The sequence below is a fragment of the Choloepus didactylus genome, chromosome 9 (genome assembly GCF_015220235.1).
Source record: "Choloepus didactylus isolate mChoDid1 chromosome 9, mChoDid1.pri, whole genome shotgun sequence".
In the NCBI taxonomy this organism is placed as follows: Eukaryota; Metazoa; Chordata; class Mammalia; order Pilosa; family Megalonychidae; genus Choloepus; species Choloepus didactylus.
The window spans coordinates 54,933,323-54,951,764 of NC_051315.1; the positions used below are offsets into that span (position 1 = coordinate 54,933,323).

The window sequence follows — 18,442 nt, forward strand, 5'->3', positions numbered from 1 at the left end:
ACTGCAGGGAGACAAAAGAGACTGTCCACTCATCTTACACCAACCTGAACTGGGAGGAATGCCTGAGATCACTGTATAAAATCTGTAAGTAAAAACTGTGGACCCGCCCTGAGAGCTGAGAGCTCCTCCCTCATGGAAGCAACCCACTGCTAGAGAACAGCACTCTCTGAACAAGCGAATATACCTCAGCCCAGCTCCAACTGGGGTTTTAATATTAACTGCTCAATACTGACAGTGAATCTCGAACAAGCAGATGGAGGCTTCTGGTGATGACTGACCTTGGGAGAGTCAGGGGACGTATCTGTCTCAGGATGGGGAGCCCAGAAGATTGGTTGCTATCTCTGGCTGACAGGTGAACCTGGAGGTTTTCTGTCCCTTTCTCTCTCTGTCAACCTGGGTGGCTCAGTGGAGAAAGCCTTAGCCATTTTCAGCTCACAGTGCTTTGCAGTAGAGAAAGCCTCAGCCATTTTAAACTCACAGCACTCTGACCCAGACAAGGGTGGAGATAGCAGAGTCAGAGAAACAAAGAATCTATTTATATGCAAATGTCCTCTCTGTAGGGGTATAGGTTCCCAGGAGGAAAGAGGGGAGGCCCAGCTCTACTACCTGCCTTACATTCAGAAACAGACCCCAGAGCCTGGAGGAGGAGAGCTGCAGGCCACACCCCCTTACACCAGCCTGTGACAGGCTGACAGGTGCCACCTGCTGGGAAGAAAAGCATAGGGTGTGTCAATCCTCTAAGACACACCATCAGGGAAATCAGATACTGAATATTTCCTCCTTCTGGGACCTGAGCCTGTTCTCATCTGGGAAAATCTGATTGGGGTGGCCTAGGAGGTCAGATGCCTAGACAACAGAAAACTATAACCTACACTAAGAAAAATGATGTTATGGCCCAGTGAAAGGAACAAACTTACACTTCAACTGAGACACAGGAATTTAAACAACTAATAATAAGTCAATTCAAAAAATTTAGGGAAGATATGGCAAAAGAGCTGAATTGTATAATGAAAACATTGGGCATACATAAGGTAGAAATTGAAAGTTTGAAAAACCAACTGGCAGAATCTATGGAAATGAAAGGCACAACACAAGAGATGAAAGACACAATGGAAACATACAACAGCAGATCTCAAGAGGCAGAAGGAAACACTCAGGAACTGGAGAACAAAACACCTGAAAGCCTACATACAAAAGAACAGATAGAGAAAAGAATGGAAAAATATGAGCAACGTCTCCGGGAACTCAAGGATGAAATGAAATATAAGAATGTATGTATAATTGGTGTCCCAGAAGGAGAAGAGAAGGGAAAAGGGGCAGAAGCAATAAGAGAGGAAATAATGAAAATTTCCCATCTCTTCTGAAACACATAAAATTACGGATCCAAGAAGCGCCACGTACTCCAAGCAGAATAGATCTGAATAGGCCTAAGCCAAGACACTTAATAATCAGATTATCAAATGTCAAAGACAAAGAGAGAATCCTGAAAGCAGCAAGAGAAAAGCGATCCATTACATACAAAGGAAGCTTAAGACTATGTGCAGATCTCTCAGCAGAAACCATGGAGGCAAGAAGGAAGTGGTGTGATAAATTTAAGATGCTGAAAGAGAAAAACCGCCAACCAAGAATCCTATATCAAGCAAAACCGTCCTTCAATTATGAGGGAGAGCTCAAAATATTCTCCGATAAACAGACAATGATAGACTCTGTGAACCAGACACCCACCCTACAGGAAATACTAAAGGGAGCACTACAAAATGATAGAAGATAGGAGTGAGAGGTTTGGAACACAATTTTGGGTGATGGTAGCACAGCAATGTAAGTACACTGAACAAAGATAACTATGAATATGGTTGAAAGAGGAAGATTAGGGGCATGTGGGACACCAGAGGAAAAGAATCTATTTATATGCAAATAACTTTCTGTAGGGGGCATAGAAAAGAGTGTTCAACAGTTGTGATAAATTTTCAAATATGTTCTTTCACGAGGGAGAACAAACGAATGTCAACCTTGCAAGGTGTTAAAAATAGGGAGTCATTGGGGAAAAAATACAATCAATGTAAACTAGAGACTATAATTAACAGAATCATTGTATTATGCTCCCTTTAATGTAACAAAGGTGATATATACTAAGGTAAATGCAGATAAGAGGGGGGGATGGGGGAGGGGTGTGAGACACTTGGCATTGGTGGTGTTGTCTGACTCTTTATTCTATCTTGATTTAAGACCATCTTTCCTTTTGCTGCTTCCTGGCTGTCTTTCCCTCCCCCCTTTCTTTTTTCTTTTTCTTTTGCCTCTCTACGTTCTTTGACTCTTCCTCCTGCTTTGTGGAAGAAATGCAGATGCCCTTATATAGATAGCGATGAGGGTGGTGAACACATAAATATGTGACTGTAAAGGGAACCATCAATTGTTAACTTAGGATGGAATGTATGGCATGTGAACAAAACCATCTAAAAAAAAATGGGTTGATGACGAAAACTTGAGGGCAATATACTGAGTGAAATAAGCCAGACACATAAGGACAAATACTTCAGGGTCTCAATGATAGGAACTAATTATAATATGTAAACTCATAGACATGAAATGTAAGTTACCAAGATACAGAATGAGGCTAAAGAATGGGGAGCAGTTGCTTAGTATGAGCAGAATGTTCAAATAGGATGAACGTAAACATCTGGAAATGAACACAGGTGATGGTAGCACATTGTGAGAATAACTAACAGTGCAGAATGGTGTGTGACTGTGGTAGAAAGGGGAAGCTCAGAGCCATGTATGTCACCAGAAGGAAAGCTGGAGGTCAAAAGATGGGAATGTATAAAACAGTGAACCTTGTGGTGGGCAATGTCCGTGATTAACTGTACAAATATTAGAAATCTCTTCCATGAACCAGAACAAAGTATGACAATACAACTAGAAGTTAATAATACAGGAGCATATAGGGAAAAAATATATACCCATTGCAAACTATATACTACAGTTAGTAATATTTCAACGTTCTTTCATAAACAGTAACAAATGTACTATACCAATACTATGAGTCAACAATGGGGGGTGGTGGTTAGGGATATGGGAGGATTTCAGTTTCCTTTTCTTTTCTTTTCTTTTCTTTTTTTTTTCTCTTCTTTGTCTTTATTTCTTGTCTGGAGTAATGAAAAGGATCTAAAAATTGAACAAAAATTAATTGTAGTGATGGATGCACAGCTGTATGAGGATAGAGGGGGCAATTGATTGTACGCTTTGGATCTTTGGATAATTGTATGGTATGTGAACAATCTCAATAAAAATTAAAATTAAAAAAACTAATGAAAAGAAATGGAAATGTAATGGGGATGAATAGAAATTTCAGTATTTATTAAAATTTTTAATCTGGATCAGAAACAATTGCATTTCTACAGCAATTCAATGGAAAAATATGAGACATTATTACCTTATTAGAAGCCATAGTAAATTGACAAGGTAACATAATCATGTCCCCCACAACAGATATGTTCAAGTCTTACCCTGTGTTCTTGTGTGTGTGTACCCATTTGTAAACAGAACCTTTGAAGGTGCTGTTATGAGTTAAGGTGTGGAGTCATTTGTGAGTAGATCTTTGAAGATCCTGTTTAGATGAGGCCAAACTGAATCGGGGTGGGGCTTCGTTCGTATGACTGCAGCCTTTAAAAGCAAAGTAAATTTGGATTCAGAAGTAAGAAGCCGGGAGTCAGAGAAACCACAGGAGGAGACCAAAATGTGTGTGTGTGTGTGTGTGTGTGTGTGTGTGTGTGTGTGTGTGTGTGTGTCAGGGTTGGGGGTGGGGGGCAGAGAGAGAAGAAATGAGAGAGAAAGAGAGAGAGAGAGGAGGGAGAGAGAGAGAACACGTGCCATGTGACAAAAAGATTGTTGGAATGCTATATACTCCCAGAGAAAGCAAACCCTGCCAATACCTTGAGATGCTGGATTTCTATCTTCCAAAACTATGAGACAATAAGTTCCTATTGTTTAAACCAATCAGTTTGTGGTATGTCATAGTAGCCTTGGCAAATTAAGACACTGACAACAAAAGCTGAATATTAGATTGAATCAAGAGAAAAATGGGGTCCAAATAATAGAAAATAAAACTACTATTTCAAGTATGCTCTTATCAAAGCAATTGTGATGATAGGAATCCTTCAAAATGGTTCTATTAGGAAAAGTTGAATGAGCTAGTGAAGTTTGATCAGAATGCCTACTTTGTATCAAACATGTATAAGTGGGCCACAACATAATAGGAGAGACATACATGTATCAAACATGTATAAGTGGGTCACAACATAATAGGAGAGACATACATGCATATACGTCACCATTGTCAAATATTATGGTACTTTGTAAGATGCATGAGCCCAGAGTATGCATTGTTTATTACTCACGCTCTGTGCCTTATATATCTGGGAACCAGAAAAGGAAGTAATCTGGTCTGCCTAGGGTGGGAAGGCCTCCTGACCACTGCCTTTAAAAGGCTGAAACAGTTTTTCTCAAACTTAAGAACTTCTGGACTTCACGCTTTATGTAAAACTCATGGACCTAGTATGCTTTACACTCATGGACCTAGTGGGTGCACTCTAATTAGATAAACAATGCATTAAAGTTCAGCACAGGCAACAAAAACACCACATGCTAGTGCTTATCCCTGCTACTTGCAATGTGCTCTGACATAATATGTTCTATTTCAATAAATTGTTAAAAATGCCAGTTCAATAAATTGGTTTTGCAACTCCTAATGGGTCATAACTCACAATTTGAAAAACACTGCATTAAATCATCTTTTAATTTTCTACTAATCTAGCATTTAAAATTTCAATTAATGCAATGTTAAAAGATATAGAATGTCTAAGGAGATGAGGAACTAGAACTCCTTCAGTGGTTCTGTGGATATTCACTTTATAAAGAGATTAGTGTTGCTTTTAGCCCAGATCAATACAAATAAAAACAGCATGAGTATAAATCATGTCAAATTTTGTAGAAAAAGTATGTTTTATGGATGGTCTTTAGTATAAAATAGGTTTTCTTTTTAATTCAACAGATAGCATGTAGTAGCTATTCGTCTTCATCAAATATTAAATGTAGGACTTAAGAGTCAAGACAAAACCAAACTAGAAAGTATATTACCAAATTTATTGTAACAGAAGTTCAGAACCAATTTTATAAATATGAAGATAAGTTTTCAAAAAATCAGCCTCCATCTGGTTTCTTAGAAAAATCAAAGTCATTTTAAAAACAAAATTTTGGACTGAGATAATATCCAAATTAAAAATCCTGAAAAAAATTGCACAACTTTTACAAAACTAATACATCATTTTTTTCCCCCAAATCCATTCCATTGAGATGAGAAGTGTGACCAGGATCTGCCTACTGTTGTGTCTGCATCCTCTCCTTGCCCCTTCTCTCAGGACACAAACCTGAACTAGCTAAAAAGCCTTCTGGCTGGGTTCAAAGCAGCAGCTTCTAGCTCTAACGTTAGTTCTCTACCCCTTACCTGGAGGATGACTGAGCTTATTCAGAGAAGCATTTAAAAAGCTTGGGACATTTTTAAAGGTACATACTTAATAATTCAAAAGAATGTTTCATGCTTGGGGAATCTTCCTTAACAACTATCAAAATATAATGTAGTTATGCTTAGAGGTGGGAATAATCTAATAGAATTGTGTCCCTAATAAAATGTCTTCAATAGTATTAGATTCTTTAAATATGTAGACTATGCAATCTAAAAGCAGCTTTCCGTTTCTGAGATTTGCAAATACAAAATGAGAAGTGTAGGTGCTTTGCTCTGGACTTCTTTTGAATTTTCCTATGTAGCCACTAGATTGTAGCTTTATATTTCTGAGTAAGTCAATGTAATTTTAATTGGAGAAGCTCCATAATATATTTCTTTATAGAGAGTATAGTGTGTGCTAACGGAGCCCAGAACATCTTAACTATTTCTGGTTTGTTGTTGTTAAGTTCTCTTCCATTTAGGAGAGCCAGTCTGATGCAATGGAAGATACAGGGGACTTGTAGACAAAGACTCTAAATTCAAGTCTCAGCTTTATCTGTCAGTAGTTATGAGACCTTAAGCTCCCTAAGCTATTTTTCTTATCTGAAAAGTTAGGGTAATAACACATTCCTTTCAAGGTAATTATAAGGATTAAATGGGATGATGTTTGTTTGTTCTTCATTTGTTTATTCATTCATCACTTAATAAATATTCATTACTAAGGATGGCAAAAAACTCACATATATACTATATTATTCTTCAATTTATTAATCACCTCCCTGGGCTTAAATCTTTGGTTCTTTAGTGAAATAAAATTCTATGTGATGGTAAAAATAGCTTGTAGATGGAAAATTTCTAAACAGAAATACAGGAAATATTATACATACTCCACATCTATAAAATCCTACCTCTTTGCTTTCTTCCAGATCTGATTCGCTACTGAAGTCCTCTGTGTTTAAATTTTCAAAGTCAGACTCTCCAACAGCAATTGGTACAGTCACAGTAAGACTGGGATTGTTTATGAATGACATGTAATCACTTTCATCGATAATGTATTTTTCAACACTGCTGCCGGTTCCTATGCCACTTGTAGTTCCATTTACATCTTTGATAAAGTCAAGATCTTTCCCAATTTCTGTTGTATGATTAGACATACAATTGTCTTTCTTGTTTAGATCATCGAGTGGTTTAATTTCATCTAAAATCTTTTGTTTCCTAACAAAGGCCTGTTGAATAAATTCATATATTTTTCTTTTCACATAAGCAATTCCTTTGTGCATCCTATCCACAGCAATTTGGAGATTGTTCATTTCATTGTCATCATCAGTGGCTGCAAGGTTGTCTGCACTAAATGAGCTCAGAAGCAAGGCCAGAAAGAGGTTCAGGACCTTTAAAAACAATACAAACATAATTATAATTCCACCCCAAGGTAAAAAAGAGCAGATTGAGATCACTTATGCCTCTAAATGAGGAGGAAATACTAAGTTCTAACAACTAGATGAGAGGAAGCACCATAACCTATAGAGATTAGAAGCTGGGTGATCTGAATTTGTGGCCTAATTGCTGCTTACCTATACATCCGTGGCCAAAGACATGATTTCTGTTGGTCTCAAGTCTTCTCACTTGCACAATGAAGAAACTGAGTGAGCTGACCTAAGGTTTCAGCTAAGTTTTAAATTGTATAATTATCAGAAAATAGATTTGTATATGTACTGTACAACAGTTCTAACTTAAAAATCTTTAGTATTTGCAATTATGTATTTAAATATCTTCTGTAGTTTCTTAATTTGTTAATCAGGGATATTATATTGGATATTATTTGAAAAATAACCATTATGACTCAGAATAAGTATTAATGGCTTAACATAGGCATAGACATTTGTCTTCTTAACATATTGCATTTCTTATACTCCACCATTGATTAATTAGGAGAGCTCTTTTTAAAAATTCCCAAAATTTCCATGAGACTAAAACATTAATTTCTATACCTTTTGGAATATATTATATATTTCTATTCTATAAAGAGTAATGTTCTAAATTTAAGAGAGGAAAGGATTGATCAATTACTCCATTAGTGAACTCTCAGGCATCATTAGCCATCCTTTCTGTCATAGAGCCAACAGAGAATTGACCAACCCAAGTTGGCTAATGCATCCGCCATATGACTAGAGCAACTGAATACTACAGGCTTAGGAAGGGTAAGGAAATGGCAAAATCATTATGAATCCTTATGGACACCAGTTCTTTGTCCTATATTAGCAAGTAATATTTGGATTTCTCTAAAAAAATTTTTTTTCAGAATTCTCCCTTCCTTGGCTCTGAATTTATAAAATTTCCCCAGCATATCTTCTACCTTTTAAGCTTGTCTTCAATATGATATCCCTCTGAGACCATATAATAAACGTGATGAAGTGATTGACCTCTTGGCAGTTAAGTGTAACAACTGTAAGGTCACTGCTGTATTGCTGTATTTTCAAAGTGAGACTATACATGAAACCAAAGTAAGAGAATTTTAAAATTAATAATCATGATTTCTTTTTTATAAAATGACCACTGTTCTACTATGCTTTTAATATGTTTCTGAAGCATATATCTTAAGTGGGTACGTACCACCAGGTTTCCGATGACCATGACCATCATGAAAACAGTAAGGCACATGGCTTGACCAGCGACCTCCATACAGTCCCACATGGTCTCTATCCACTCTCCACACAGCACACGGAACACAATCAGGAAGGAGTGGAAGAAGTCATTCATGTGCCAGCGGGGGAGTTCACAGTCACGGGAGATCTTGCAGACACAATCTTTATAGTTTTTACCAAATAGCTGCATGCCAACCACCGCAAAGATGAAGACAATGATGGCCAACACCAGGGTCAGATTTCCCAAAGCCCCCACTGAATTGCCAATGATCTTTATTAACATATTTAATGTTGGCCAAGATTTTGCCAATTTGAAAACTCGGAGCTGGAAAATAAAGAAAGAATATGAATTATTATAGTCTTTAAAAACATGAAATGTATTGAAGTTTTACAAGAAATGTTTGAAATGCAATCCCTTACATCATCAGCTTAGTCCTTGCATCCTCTCAGGCTCATGGCTAAATCTTTCCGTATTTTACCCACGTAAATAATTTTTCCTGAGAGTGAATTTTTAATGTTCTTTGGGATCCACCTGTCCTTAGTTTTGTGAAGGTGGTTCCAAGGCATATGAGGCCTGACACTAAAATATTAACATCTGAAACAATGATCTCTCCTGAAAGAGAGCCACTTGTCAGTAGCATGCCAAGTAACATCATATTGAGCCCTGATATAAGCGGAAAAATATTTATTATTCATTAATGCTTCTTTGGGGCACTGATAAAGCTAGATGCTCCTGCAATGAAAAACTTGGAATATTTCCTATGAGTCTATAATTCTTTCTTTGATTTTCAAGGACATATATGTGAATTCCTGGGCATATTTAGTAATCCTGAAGAATTTCTTTCTTTTGATTTTGCAAGGATGCGTGTTTTCCAGAGGTAGAATTAGGAAAAATTTCTGCAAGCACATATTGTATCTGACTGTCACCCACTGCCACATAGAGCTGTTTATAATGTCAAATCACTATTAAAAGGTGATGCATTTTCATTACAAATATTTTATTAGATCTGGAAATATTAACTGTAATAGTCTCTAGAAACTATAATTAGTTGGAACAGTATCTGGATCATATATTAAACTCTATATGACTGTGCTCTTTGGAATTAAGACCTTTCTAATAAGTAAAAATAATTATTCCCAATTAGGTAGAGTTTTTGACAATGCAAACGTTACACAAAAAGTTAAAGTTAATGGTTATACAGTAGCAGCTATGACAGTACTATTCAAGAATGCTGACTGTTAAAGAAAAGTTTTTGTTGTTTTGTTGTTACCAATCTGAATGAACGGAGAACTGATAATCCATCCACATTGGCAAGGCCAAGCTCTACTAGGCTAAGAGTCACAATAAAGCCATCAAAGATATTCCAGCCTTCTTGGAAATAATAGTAAGGATCCATTGCAATAATTTTCAGAAACATCTCTGCTGTAAAGATTCCAGTGAAGACCTAGGATCAAAACAAAATTACTCTTAATTCCATCCCATAATGATAAAGTAGACTAGCATAATATTTGCTTTTAGAACATGTTTATGTTAATTTCCCCCATGATGATTCTATTACTATGTTACATTTGTATAGTAATTTTTAGTTGATGAAAGGCTTCCATACACAAGATTTCATTTTATCCTCATAGAAGTTCTATTAAGTGGATAAGGCAGGTATTATAATTATTACCTTACAGGTGAAGAAACTAAATTCTTTCAATGAGTGAAATGTCTTGCCTAATATACAACTAGACAATGGCAAAAGTAGGATTTGAATGCAAATCTTTTCTTTTAACCACTATTGTTTCCATTATATTAAATTGGCTTTTCCTCTAGACTTTATATAGCACTATTACTGATAAAATTTTGCCCACAGTTTTACTTATCTATAAACTGTTACCATTTTCATAAAATCAGGTAGAGTTGTTATTGTAAATATTTATCTATTTTATTATATATGCAAAATTGCTATCATCATGATTTTTCTACATACATGAAAAGTAAACTTACTTCAATTGTTCATATAGTAGAGCTTTAAAAATACATATAATACATGTTTTTTGCTTTTCCTCCTAAAAAGCCCTAATCCACAAAACAAATTTTATAGAAAATGTGAGCATTTATTTAGAGACTTCTTTCAGTAAATAAAAAGTTGATATTTCTAAATGAAATCAAGGGACAAATATTTTAATACTTTATGTTTTTGAAGCACAAAAAGGAAAGAATTAAGTGGTAACCTTCACCAAAAATGGCTTTGCTAATCATATAATACACAAAATGTACTGTAAGCTTTCAAAAGTTCATGGCTTTGATATTGAATAGACAGATAATACAATATATATACCACCTAGCTCCTGGATGCACAAAAGCTCCTGGATGCAAAAAATAATTGTTAAATTATTGCTTGCAATGATGATGACTAAGTAGGTCAAAAAGATCCACACTTTTATTTTAGCCTGTACAACTAGGGAATCTGTTATTTCAAAAAGTGTGTCCTTAACTATGAAATATTTCTGCTATGAACTATTACAACTTGAAAAAGTTGTAAGTATTTCTATAGACACGTCAAGTAGTACTGTAGGCCTAAGCCTATTGTTCTCTTTCTCAGTCTTTGCTTTGACTTTAAAGGCTATTATTTTTGGCAAAAAGTAGAGTGGTAGCTAGCCAGATATAGTTCCCATCTTTTATGGGAGAAGAATGTTGGAAGGGTGGTTGAAAGACTGTGATAAGCTATTAAATGTAAACAGTTTCACAAACAGAAAATTTGAAGACTCAGCACATTTACCTTCCGATATGCTTACCAAGTTTCCCACTGTGAGCACATTATTGAAATGTTCTGTCATTGGATAGTGTTCCATGGCCATGAAAAGAGTATTTAAGACAATACAGATGGTGATAGCCAGGTCAACAAATGGGTCCATCACAACCAGGTTGACGATATGTTTCACTTTTAACCAATAGGGAGAGCAGTCCCAGATTAAGAATATGTTGGAAAATTTATACCAACAGGGTGGACATTTCTGCCTAGACTCTTCAAGTTCTAGATTTTAAAAAATAAGAATAATCAGCAAAAGATATATTTTTACTTGCATATATTTATTTCAGGTCCACTAGATTCTTTTAAGTAATCAACATGTTTCCATTTGCTACAGAGTCAACCTTCTTTTGCCCTTGATAAAAGAGCTATAGAATTTACTCTTCATACTCCAAAGATATTTCATCAGACATACACATAAAGCAAAGGTAGCAAAGAATAATTTTTTTCCGCATTCATTGATAGTATGGCTTAGCACCTGGTGGCAGGTTAAGTGAGTGGTCGTTTAAATGAATAACAGGTACATGGTTTGGGGTAGAGTAGATCCTGTGTATGACCCTATGTCAATATCTCCCTGTGCTGCCCTCCTGAGGTTATAAGAGATGGGGTAGGGATAGCTGTGAACCTAGAATCATCTTTTAAATTTATTTTATTTTGTGAAAACGACCTTCTTTTCTCACCTCCTGAAATTTTGAGAGTATTTGTGATGAGGAGGGAAGGGGAGTTCTGCTGCTAAAGTTCTAAGGTACCTGGGACAGAAAAGAGGGTCACCATGATTAATGGGATTAGTAATTCCTAACAGAAATGCTTTATTTTGAATTTCCAAAGAGTTGCCACACACAATCAGCAAAACATTTTTTAGGGTCCCAATATCACTGAATTTTAATAACATTTTAAAGCTTATAGAACATGTGAGGAGATAAAACAAATAAATCTTAATTAAGAACTGTTATCTGCTCATTAGAATACTCTTTCTAACTTGCAAATAGAAACATTTGTTTCAAATGTGACGCTATACGTTTTGTGAAATTAATGGAAATGGATTTTTTTTTACAAACCTTCTACAGTATTTGTTAAAATGCTGGCTATACTCATTGCTCTTTGCCTTTGGGAGGGATCTTCTAGAAAGTCCATGGAAACTTGGAAAGAACTTGACCGTCTCTTCCTCATTTCAGTTTCCGTTGTTGTTCCCTGTAAAGAAAATGCTAATACATTAAATGATTATCTTAAGGAATATGATAAGTCAACAGCAGGAGGTGACACAGTGAATTTCATGAAACACATGCATCATGCCATTTCTATTTACCTAGTGATAGCAGATAATTGCTGACTTATTGTATCATTAACCTGGAATGTCCAAACTGTTAGCAATTTAGTCATACAGCAAAAACTGAGCTTTCTTTTTCAACTGTCTGATTTCTTAATTTTATGAGACCCTGTAATTTTGATATAGTTATTTAATCTCTTGAGAGACACATGTAGAGTAAACTTATTTCTGATCTAATAGTAAAGAACTAATAACAAAATAAAAATGATCAAGACATTTGATTTTGAGATGGTAGCTATTTATTTTCAAACAAATACAAATGGTTACAACCCACTTAGCTGCCATCTCATTTTCTGGATACAAGACATGGATGATCACTGACAACAAGAACTGTATGTTAAACACACACACATTCACACATGCTGCATGGACAACAGTTTCATCCAGGGTACCAAGGCAATAAGTCATCTAATTCTGACAGTCATGCCTCAACATGCTGATATATTTCCAAGTAAGTTAACAGTCTAAAAAGAGGCAGACTCTATTTGGAATTTCCTTATCCATGTAAACAATCACGAAGACATCCACACCTTTGTATACAGACAATTATGTTTTCTGTCTGTAGGAATAATTTATTTGTGTCTTTTCATTTGGATTAGTTTGGAGAAGACTTATATCAGCATTTTTTAATAAGACAAATAGGGGTACTAAACATTTTAATGTAACAACAAAGCTATCTGTTTAAGCACAGTGTTCTCAAAACTTCTAAACCAAAGCAGAGCTATATTGAAGAATTGGTTGGAAAGATTTATTATACACTCTTCACAGTTTAGTAAAGGAGTTTTTTTAATTTGCTTTTATGTCATGGCCTTAGAGGACATTCTACTATCTAAATTCAGCATGGGCATATAGCAAATCCTCCAACTGGAGGCAGCAACTTATTTTCATATCTAATTTATCCTTAGCACATTGATGCATTCAGGTGTTAGGCAGGAGTGGGTTGAGGTTTTAAGTTTTAGGTAGTCTATTAGAGGTATTACAAGATGCAGGTGCATTCGCAGTTTGACCAACCAGGAATCATTCTCAAGATTCCATTCTGTAGAAACACTGGCTGGTGCAGCAATAATGGGCCAGCCATGCCTGAACTATTTATAACTTCCTTACATCGTCATCAGTAGCTGGCTTATCTATTATCACCTCTGGCAGAAGCTGTCCAACAGGCGATGTCGGAGCTGAAGGTCCACCAACCAAGGAAACCACACCATTGCAATCCACAGTGCTGTGCATCTTCCCATTCACTGGAAACATTGCCAGCACCCTGGACGACCTACTGGTCTGACTTAGGTTACTATTGCGACGCTCTCCATGTCGCCGGGGCACAAACAGGGAATCTCTCCGGCTCTCGTTATCCTCAAAGGTGCTGTGCTCGTCATCAGCAAAGTCATTCTCAGATCCTACATCCTTTGCTCGCCCTCTAAAGCTGAAAAGGCTTGTTCTGCTATTTCGCCTTGGAGAAAATAGGGAGCCACGGATACTCAACAAAGACTAAGAGTTTGAAACAAGCAAACAAACATATAAAAGATAGAATTGTATTAGTATGGTCCTTTGAAATGTGCTTTCATTTTGCAAGATTAAGTTGAAGATTTCAGCATTCATAACAAAATGTGACTCTTTTTCACTGACATTCTCACTTTATGTCCCTTCAGATTAAATTAAATTAGTTTTATGACAGGTGGTTTCTAGCCTTTAAGATTAAAGAATAGGGAGATAGATCACAACCTAAAGTTACTGAAAAAAAAAAATCCCAGATCACAGACAGTTATTGCAATATAAAAAACTAAAGACAAAAAAAAAAACAAACAAAACCCAGAACTGCCATTTCTCAAGCTCCAAAGGAAATATTCTTTGTAACTGCTATGGACATTGTAAACATTTGCTAAACACTAGCAACATGTCCTTAACAAGGCCACATGTTTTCACTGCTCTTTCCTTTTGAGAAATTCCAACATTTTTCATTATTTGTTTTTGTTCTTCTTACTAGAATCGCTTTAAATTATTATTACTGTTTCATCCATAGGGCACAATGTTGTACCTGAAGCTGACTTCTGAAACTCAGGGAAATGTGCTTTTTGATAAAGTGTACTATGATTAATATTTTCAGGAGCATGCATAATGGCTTATAAAGAATTGGGGGGGGATCCCATAAAAACATTAAATAACCAAAGAAATATTACTGATTGCCTAGTCCAAAATCCAGTATTTTTTAATTAAGAAAGTTAAAGAACAGAAAAATTAATAAATGCCATTAGTTACAGACAGTACCAGCGGACAATTTCAGGAATAGAATCTAGATGTCTTGACTTTGAACCCAATGTTATTTCAACCATACCAAGTTGTAGACTCACATACATGTAAAAAAAAAATACTCTCATAACTACGTGAGAAAGGACAGCTTTAATACAATAAAAATAAACGTCAAGTCAGTTCTTTGGAAATTCCTAAGTCCATTTTAATTCTTCCCCTCTGTTTAGCATTCTAATTTCTATTCATCATCATTTAACGCAGCAGTGCCATACCTGGTGTGGAGAGGAGTACCTCTTTTCATATGTCAATCGATTCCCTTCGATGGAGAAGCGAAATCCTTTTCTCCTGATGCTGTCTTCAGATTCTGATTTCTGGAATTCATCTTCATCTTTCTCTTCCCCACCAGACTGCTCCTTCTGTTTTCTTTTCTTTCTCCGATTTCGTCTTTCCTTAGCACTCTTGGAACTCAACTTGGAGGCTTCAGATGAGCTATCTGAGAGGCCGCCTGTTGCACTGGGTTCTTTGGAATGCTCCGAGGCAGTTACCGCTGCTGCCTGCTACATTGTGGAGAAAGAGTTTTATCACCGCACCAGAGAAGACTATCTTTCTTTACAAAGGCTCAAGTATTTGCAGGGTACTTAAAAAATACTTTGGGCTCACTGAAGCTGCTTTAATATAGAAGGAGCTCTGCAAGTGTAAGGGGGATTTTTTATTTTTTTTTTTCTTTCCACTTAATGAAGGCTTTCAGAGCTTATTTGGTTTTCTCTGTGCTAACATTTGTTATGTCTCTATTTTGCTTCACAGACCACATATTCAAAAAGATCAATTGGACATCAACAAAAATATAAACTCATATTCCTTTTAGAGGTTTGATTTACTCTATAAATTGGTATTTAATTAGCATTGTCTTATTAGTTCTGAGAAAGAAACTGCTGCATGGAAGAAAGTGATGAGTTGCTTGAGGGCATATGCAAACTGTTATCTAAAATAGGTTGTCCAGTACCTTCAAAACATTATCATTCAAATATATGGAAGATGATAAAATCCCTTCCTCATTCTTTCATGATACTCTATGTAGAAGAGTGGAGGATGGATGGTGTGCAGCCTCACGCTAAGCAAGACAAGACTTTCATCGTTTCCCTAAATCCATCCCTACCAACTTCAGTTCAGCGCTGGTTCTTGCTGGCCATGTTGGCATGGAATGAAAACAGTGCTTTTTGATCACAGCTTGTACTTGTACCCTGTTGGCATTTTTTGATCATTATCGTTTTCCCAGAGTACCCGCAAAACAGGAACTCTTATAAATAAATTAATATCCCCATAGCAACTTTCTTTATTTAGTAAAGGTGAATTCATATGCTAAACAGAAAGAGCAAGGAAAGAGGGGAATGATAGAAAAGGCATTTTATAATTTATTGCACTACAAGTTCTAACACCTCCCTACGAATACAAATTATCCTTTTTTATATTAACTGATATCTAAAATTGCTGACTTTCATACCACTGTATCGGAAAGCATTATACCATTTAATCATCTTGTTATTTATATAAGAAAGGCAATTGGGCAACCACATACATTGTCAATATATATTTTTGGTTAAGAAGAGGAAGAGACTATTTCTAAGACCTGGGTGAACATCTTTTTACATCACCCATAAATTTTTCTCTTATTGCCAGTATATCCAATCAGTACAAGTTTCTCAGTTGAGAAGACCCCAAATCACATTTTCCCTTTAATTTTGAGAATCTTAAGATGATTGAAGTAACATGAGAGTGTTCTATTGTAGTCCAAATTGTAAACATCTTTGAGTAATTAAACTAAAATAACTATAGCTGGTCAAAATGTAGAAATCCTCACTAATGCTCCATACCACCAACTTCTCTTAGGTGCCATCAAACAACTATTACCTGCCTCTCAGTTTCTTTCCAGTGTTTCTGTCACAACTGAAATGAAAAAAGAGAAAAAAGAAAGAAAGAAAAAGGATGGTACAGTGAGATAGGGCATATGTGATTTGGTGAATTTACCTGAGCTGCCTCCTGTTGCTTTTTCAGCTGTTCGAGCATTTGCTGAAATTCGGCCTCTTTCTGCTCTGCCTCTTCCAAGGTGGCCTGATTCTGTTCCTCGTAAGCCATGGCCACCACAGCCAGGATCAAATTTATTAGGTAGAAGGAGCCCAAGAAAATGACCAGCACAAAAAATATCATGTATGTTTTTCCAGCAGCACGTAATGTCTGGAAACAAGAATATCTGAATTATTTTTTTTCAAAATTATTTCACTAACTGGTAGCATCAACTTTCAACTTACTTATGTCTTCTAGGACGCTGATCTAAACAATAATGTTGCTGACAGTTCCTCCTATATCTTTGTCTCGTTTCCTAACTAATCCTCTTCCTTCTCCCCTAACTCTTGTGTCTACACTCTCATCTCTAGGAAGGCATTCTTGGATTTGTTGGGAACATAGTGAAATCCATAAAACACGATGGAAGTATCCATCAAAGAGCAAAGCCTTTGATCAAAGGCAAGTGGGAAGCTAAAATTCCCTTTCTACATCTGCTTCTTCATATTCATTGACTCCACCTGAATGATAATAGTTGAAGGGATGGCTAGGGCTTGGGCTAAAGGGAAATGGGAGAGAATTTCTATCCCTGGCATCACCCTACTTAAAAGTATTATAATCAATAGGGTAGAGGAACTCAAATCTGATTTCAAGTTCTCCTGTTTCTACTATATTATGCTGTGGTTTGGATTTAATAACTAAAATGCTTTCCTTGTATGCTTTTACTTAAATGCACTATGTGTCTATTCAGGTTCTCACCAGTTGATAAAGATTTTCCCAGAAGTCTTGAGTCATCAGTCGAAATAGGGACAAAAAAGCCCAACTGAAGGTATCAAAGCTTGTGTAGCCATAATTGGGGTTTCTACCAGCTTTCACACACATGTATCCTTCTGGACATTGGCTGTAAATGGGGCAAAAGGAAGTATTAAAAGGTATTCAATTGCTGTCATTTTATTTGGGAGCATGCTGTACTTAAAACATTGTCTAGACAGGAAGACTTGCTTTTCAAGGGATGCAAGTAAGATAATTAACTAAGGTATTTCATAATTTTGACTTAATATAATTTTAATAGCCACTTGGTGTCATCATTAAAACATGACATAGCATTATAATAATATTTTACAAAACTATTTTTGTTAATTGGCATTTTAGCATATCTCCATTTCATTTTTCCTATTATGGAGGGTCCAGAGTTGATTTGTGGCTTGCATATACTCATCCTAGGGAAATAGCACTATGACTAAACATATTTCTTCTTGTTTTATAAAACATAGAAGATTACCTAATATTTAAATATTTTCTCATTTTATATATAATCCTAATTATTGCAAATTAGTGTGAATAAAGTTAGCTGATTTTGTCAGTTTTTAGCAAAAAAAAAATACATATATGTGTATTCACACACGCATGCTCACACACACACATTAACTTACCCTGCATCAGAGCTATTTCCACATAGTAGTGCATCTAAATAACCCTCTGGGATATAATGATATCCTGTTTGAGAAAAATAAACTTACATGAGGAACATTTGCATTGTGAAAAACATTGAATTGAGAACGGAAACTGGTCCTATTTTTAGGATTCATTGAGTAATGTTAAACATATAATTCATTCAAAGACACAGCATTTCCTCCTCCCTCCAAATATGAGATAGTTTATTAAGGGGATTAGGTCTTTAATAGTGAAACATGTTTTTCCTTATGAATATAAAATGAAGTGACAATCCTAGATAACAACATATTTTTTTTTATTTAATAAAGTTTTATTTTGCAAAATGTACAGTTGTTTGGACCTGTCCATGCATCTTCACCAGCAGCTGGGGCATCTCCACCCTTGGTGTTTCTGGTGTAAATTACTTGAGCTCTGTGTTTTG

At 35.9% G+C, this 18,442-nt stretch overlaps 1 protein-coding gene across 2 annotated transcripts in view; it reads right to left on the minus strand.

Moving 5' to 3' along the window:
• Window positions 1-18,442, minus strand: part of LOC119544155 (sodium channel protein type 1 subunit alpha) — a 108,194-nt gene that overhangs the window by 52,048 nt on the left and 37,704 nt on the right. Inside the window, exons 8-17 of one of the 2 annotated variants that reach the window (XM_037849335.1) lie at window positions 18,000-18,063; window positions 17,326-17,467; window positions 16,534-16,740; window positions 14,781-15,062; window positions 13,402-13,749; window positions 11,996-12,128; window positions 10,924-11,162; window positions 9,411-9,584; window positions 8,108-8,464; window positions 6,406-6,885 (exon numbers count right to left, since the gene is read on the minus strand). In XM_037849335.1, the coding sequence (XP_037705263.1) occupies window positions 6,406-6,885; window positions 8,108-8,464; window positions 9,411-9,584; window positions 10,924-11,162; window positions 11,996-12,128; window positions 13,402-13,749; window positions 14,781-15,062; window positions 16,534-16,740; window positions 17,326-17,467; window positions 18,000-18,063 (2,426 nt within the window). Of the gene's footprint in view, window positions 1-6,405; window positions 6,886-8,107; window positions 8,465-9,410; window positions 9,585-10,923; window positions 11,163-11,995; window positions 12,129-13,401; window positions 13,750-14,780; window positions 15,066-16,533; window positions 16,741-17,325; window positions 17,468-17,999; window positions 18,064-18,442 lie in introns of both variants that reach the window. The other variant, XM_037849334.1, reaches the window with a different exon arrangement.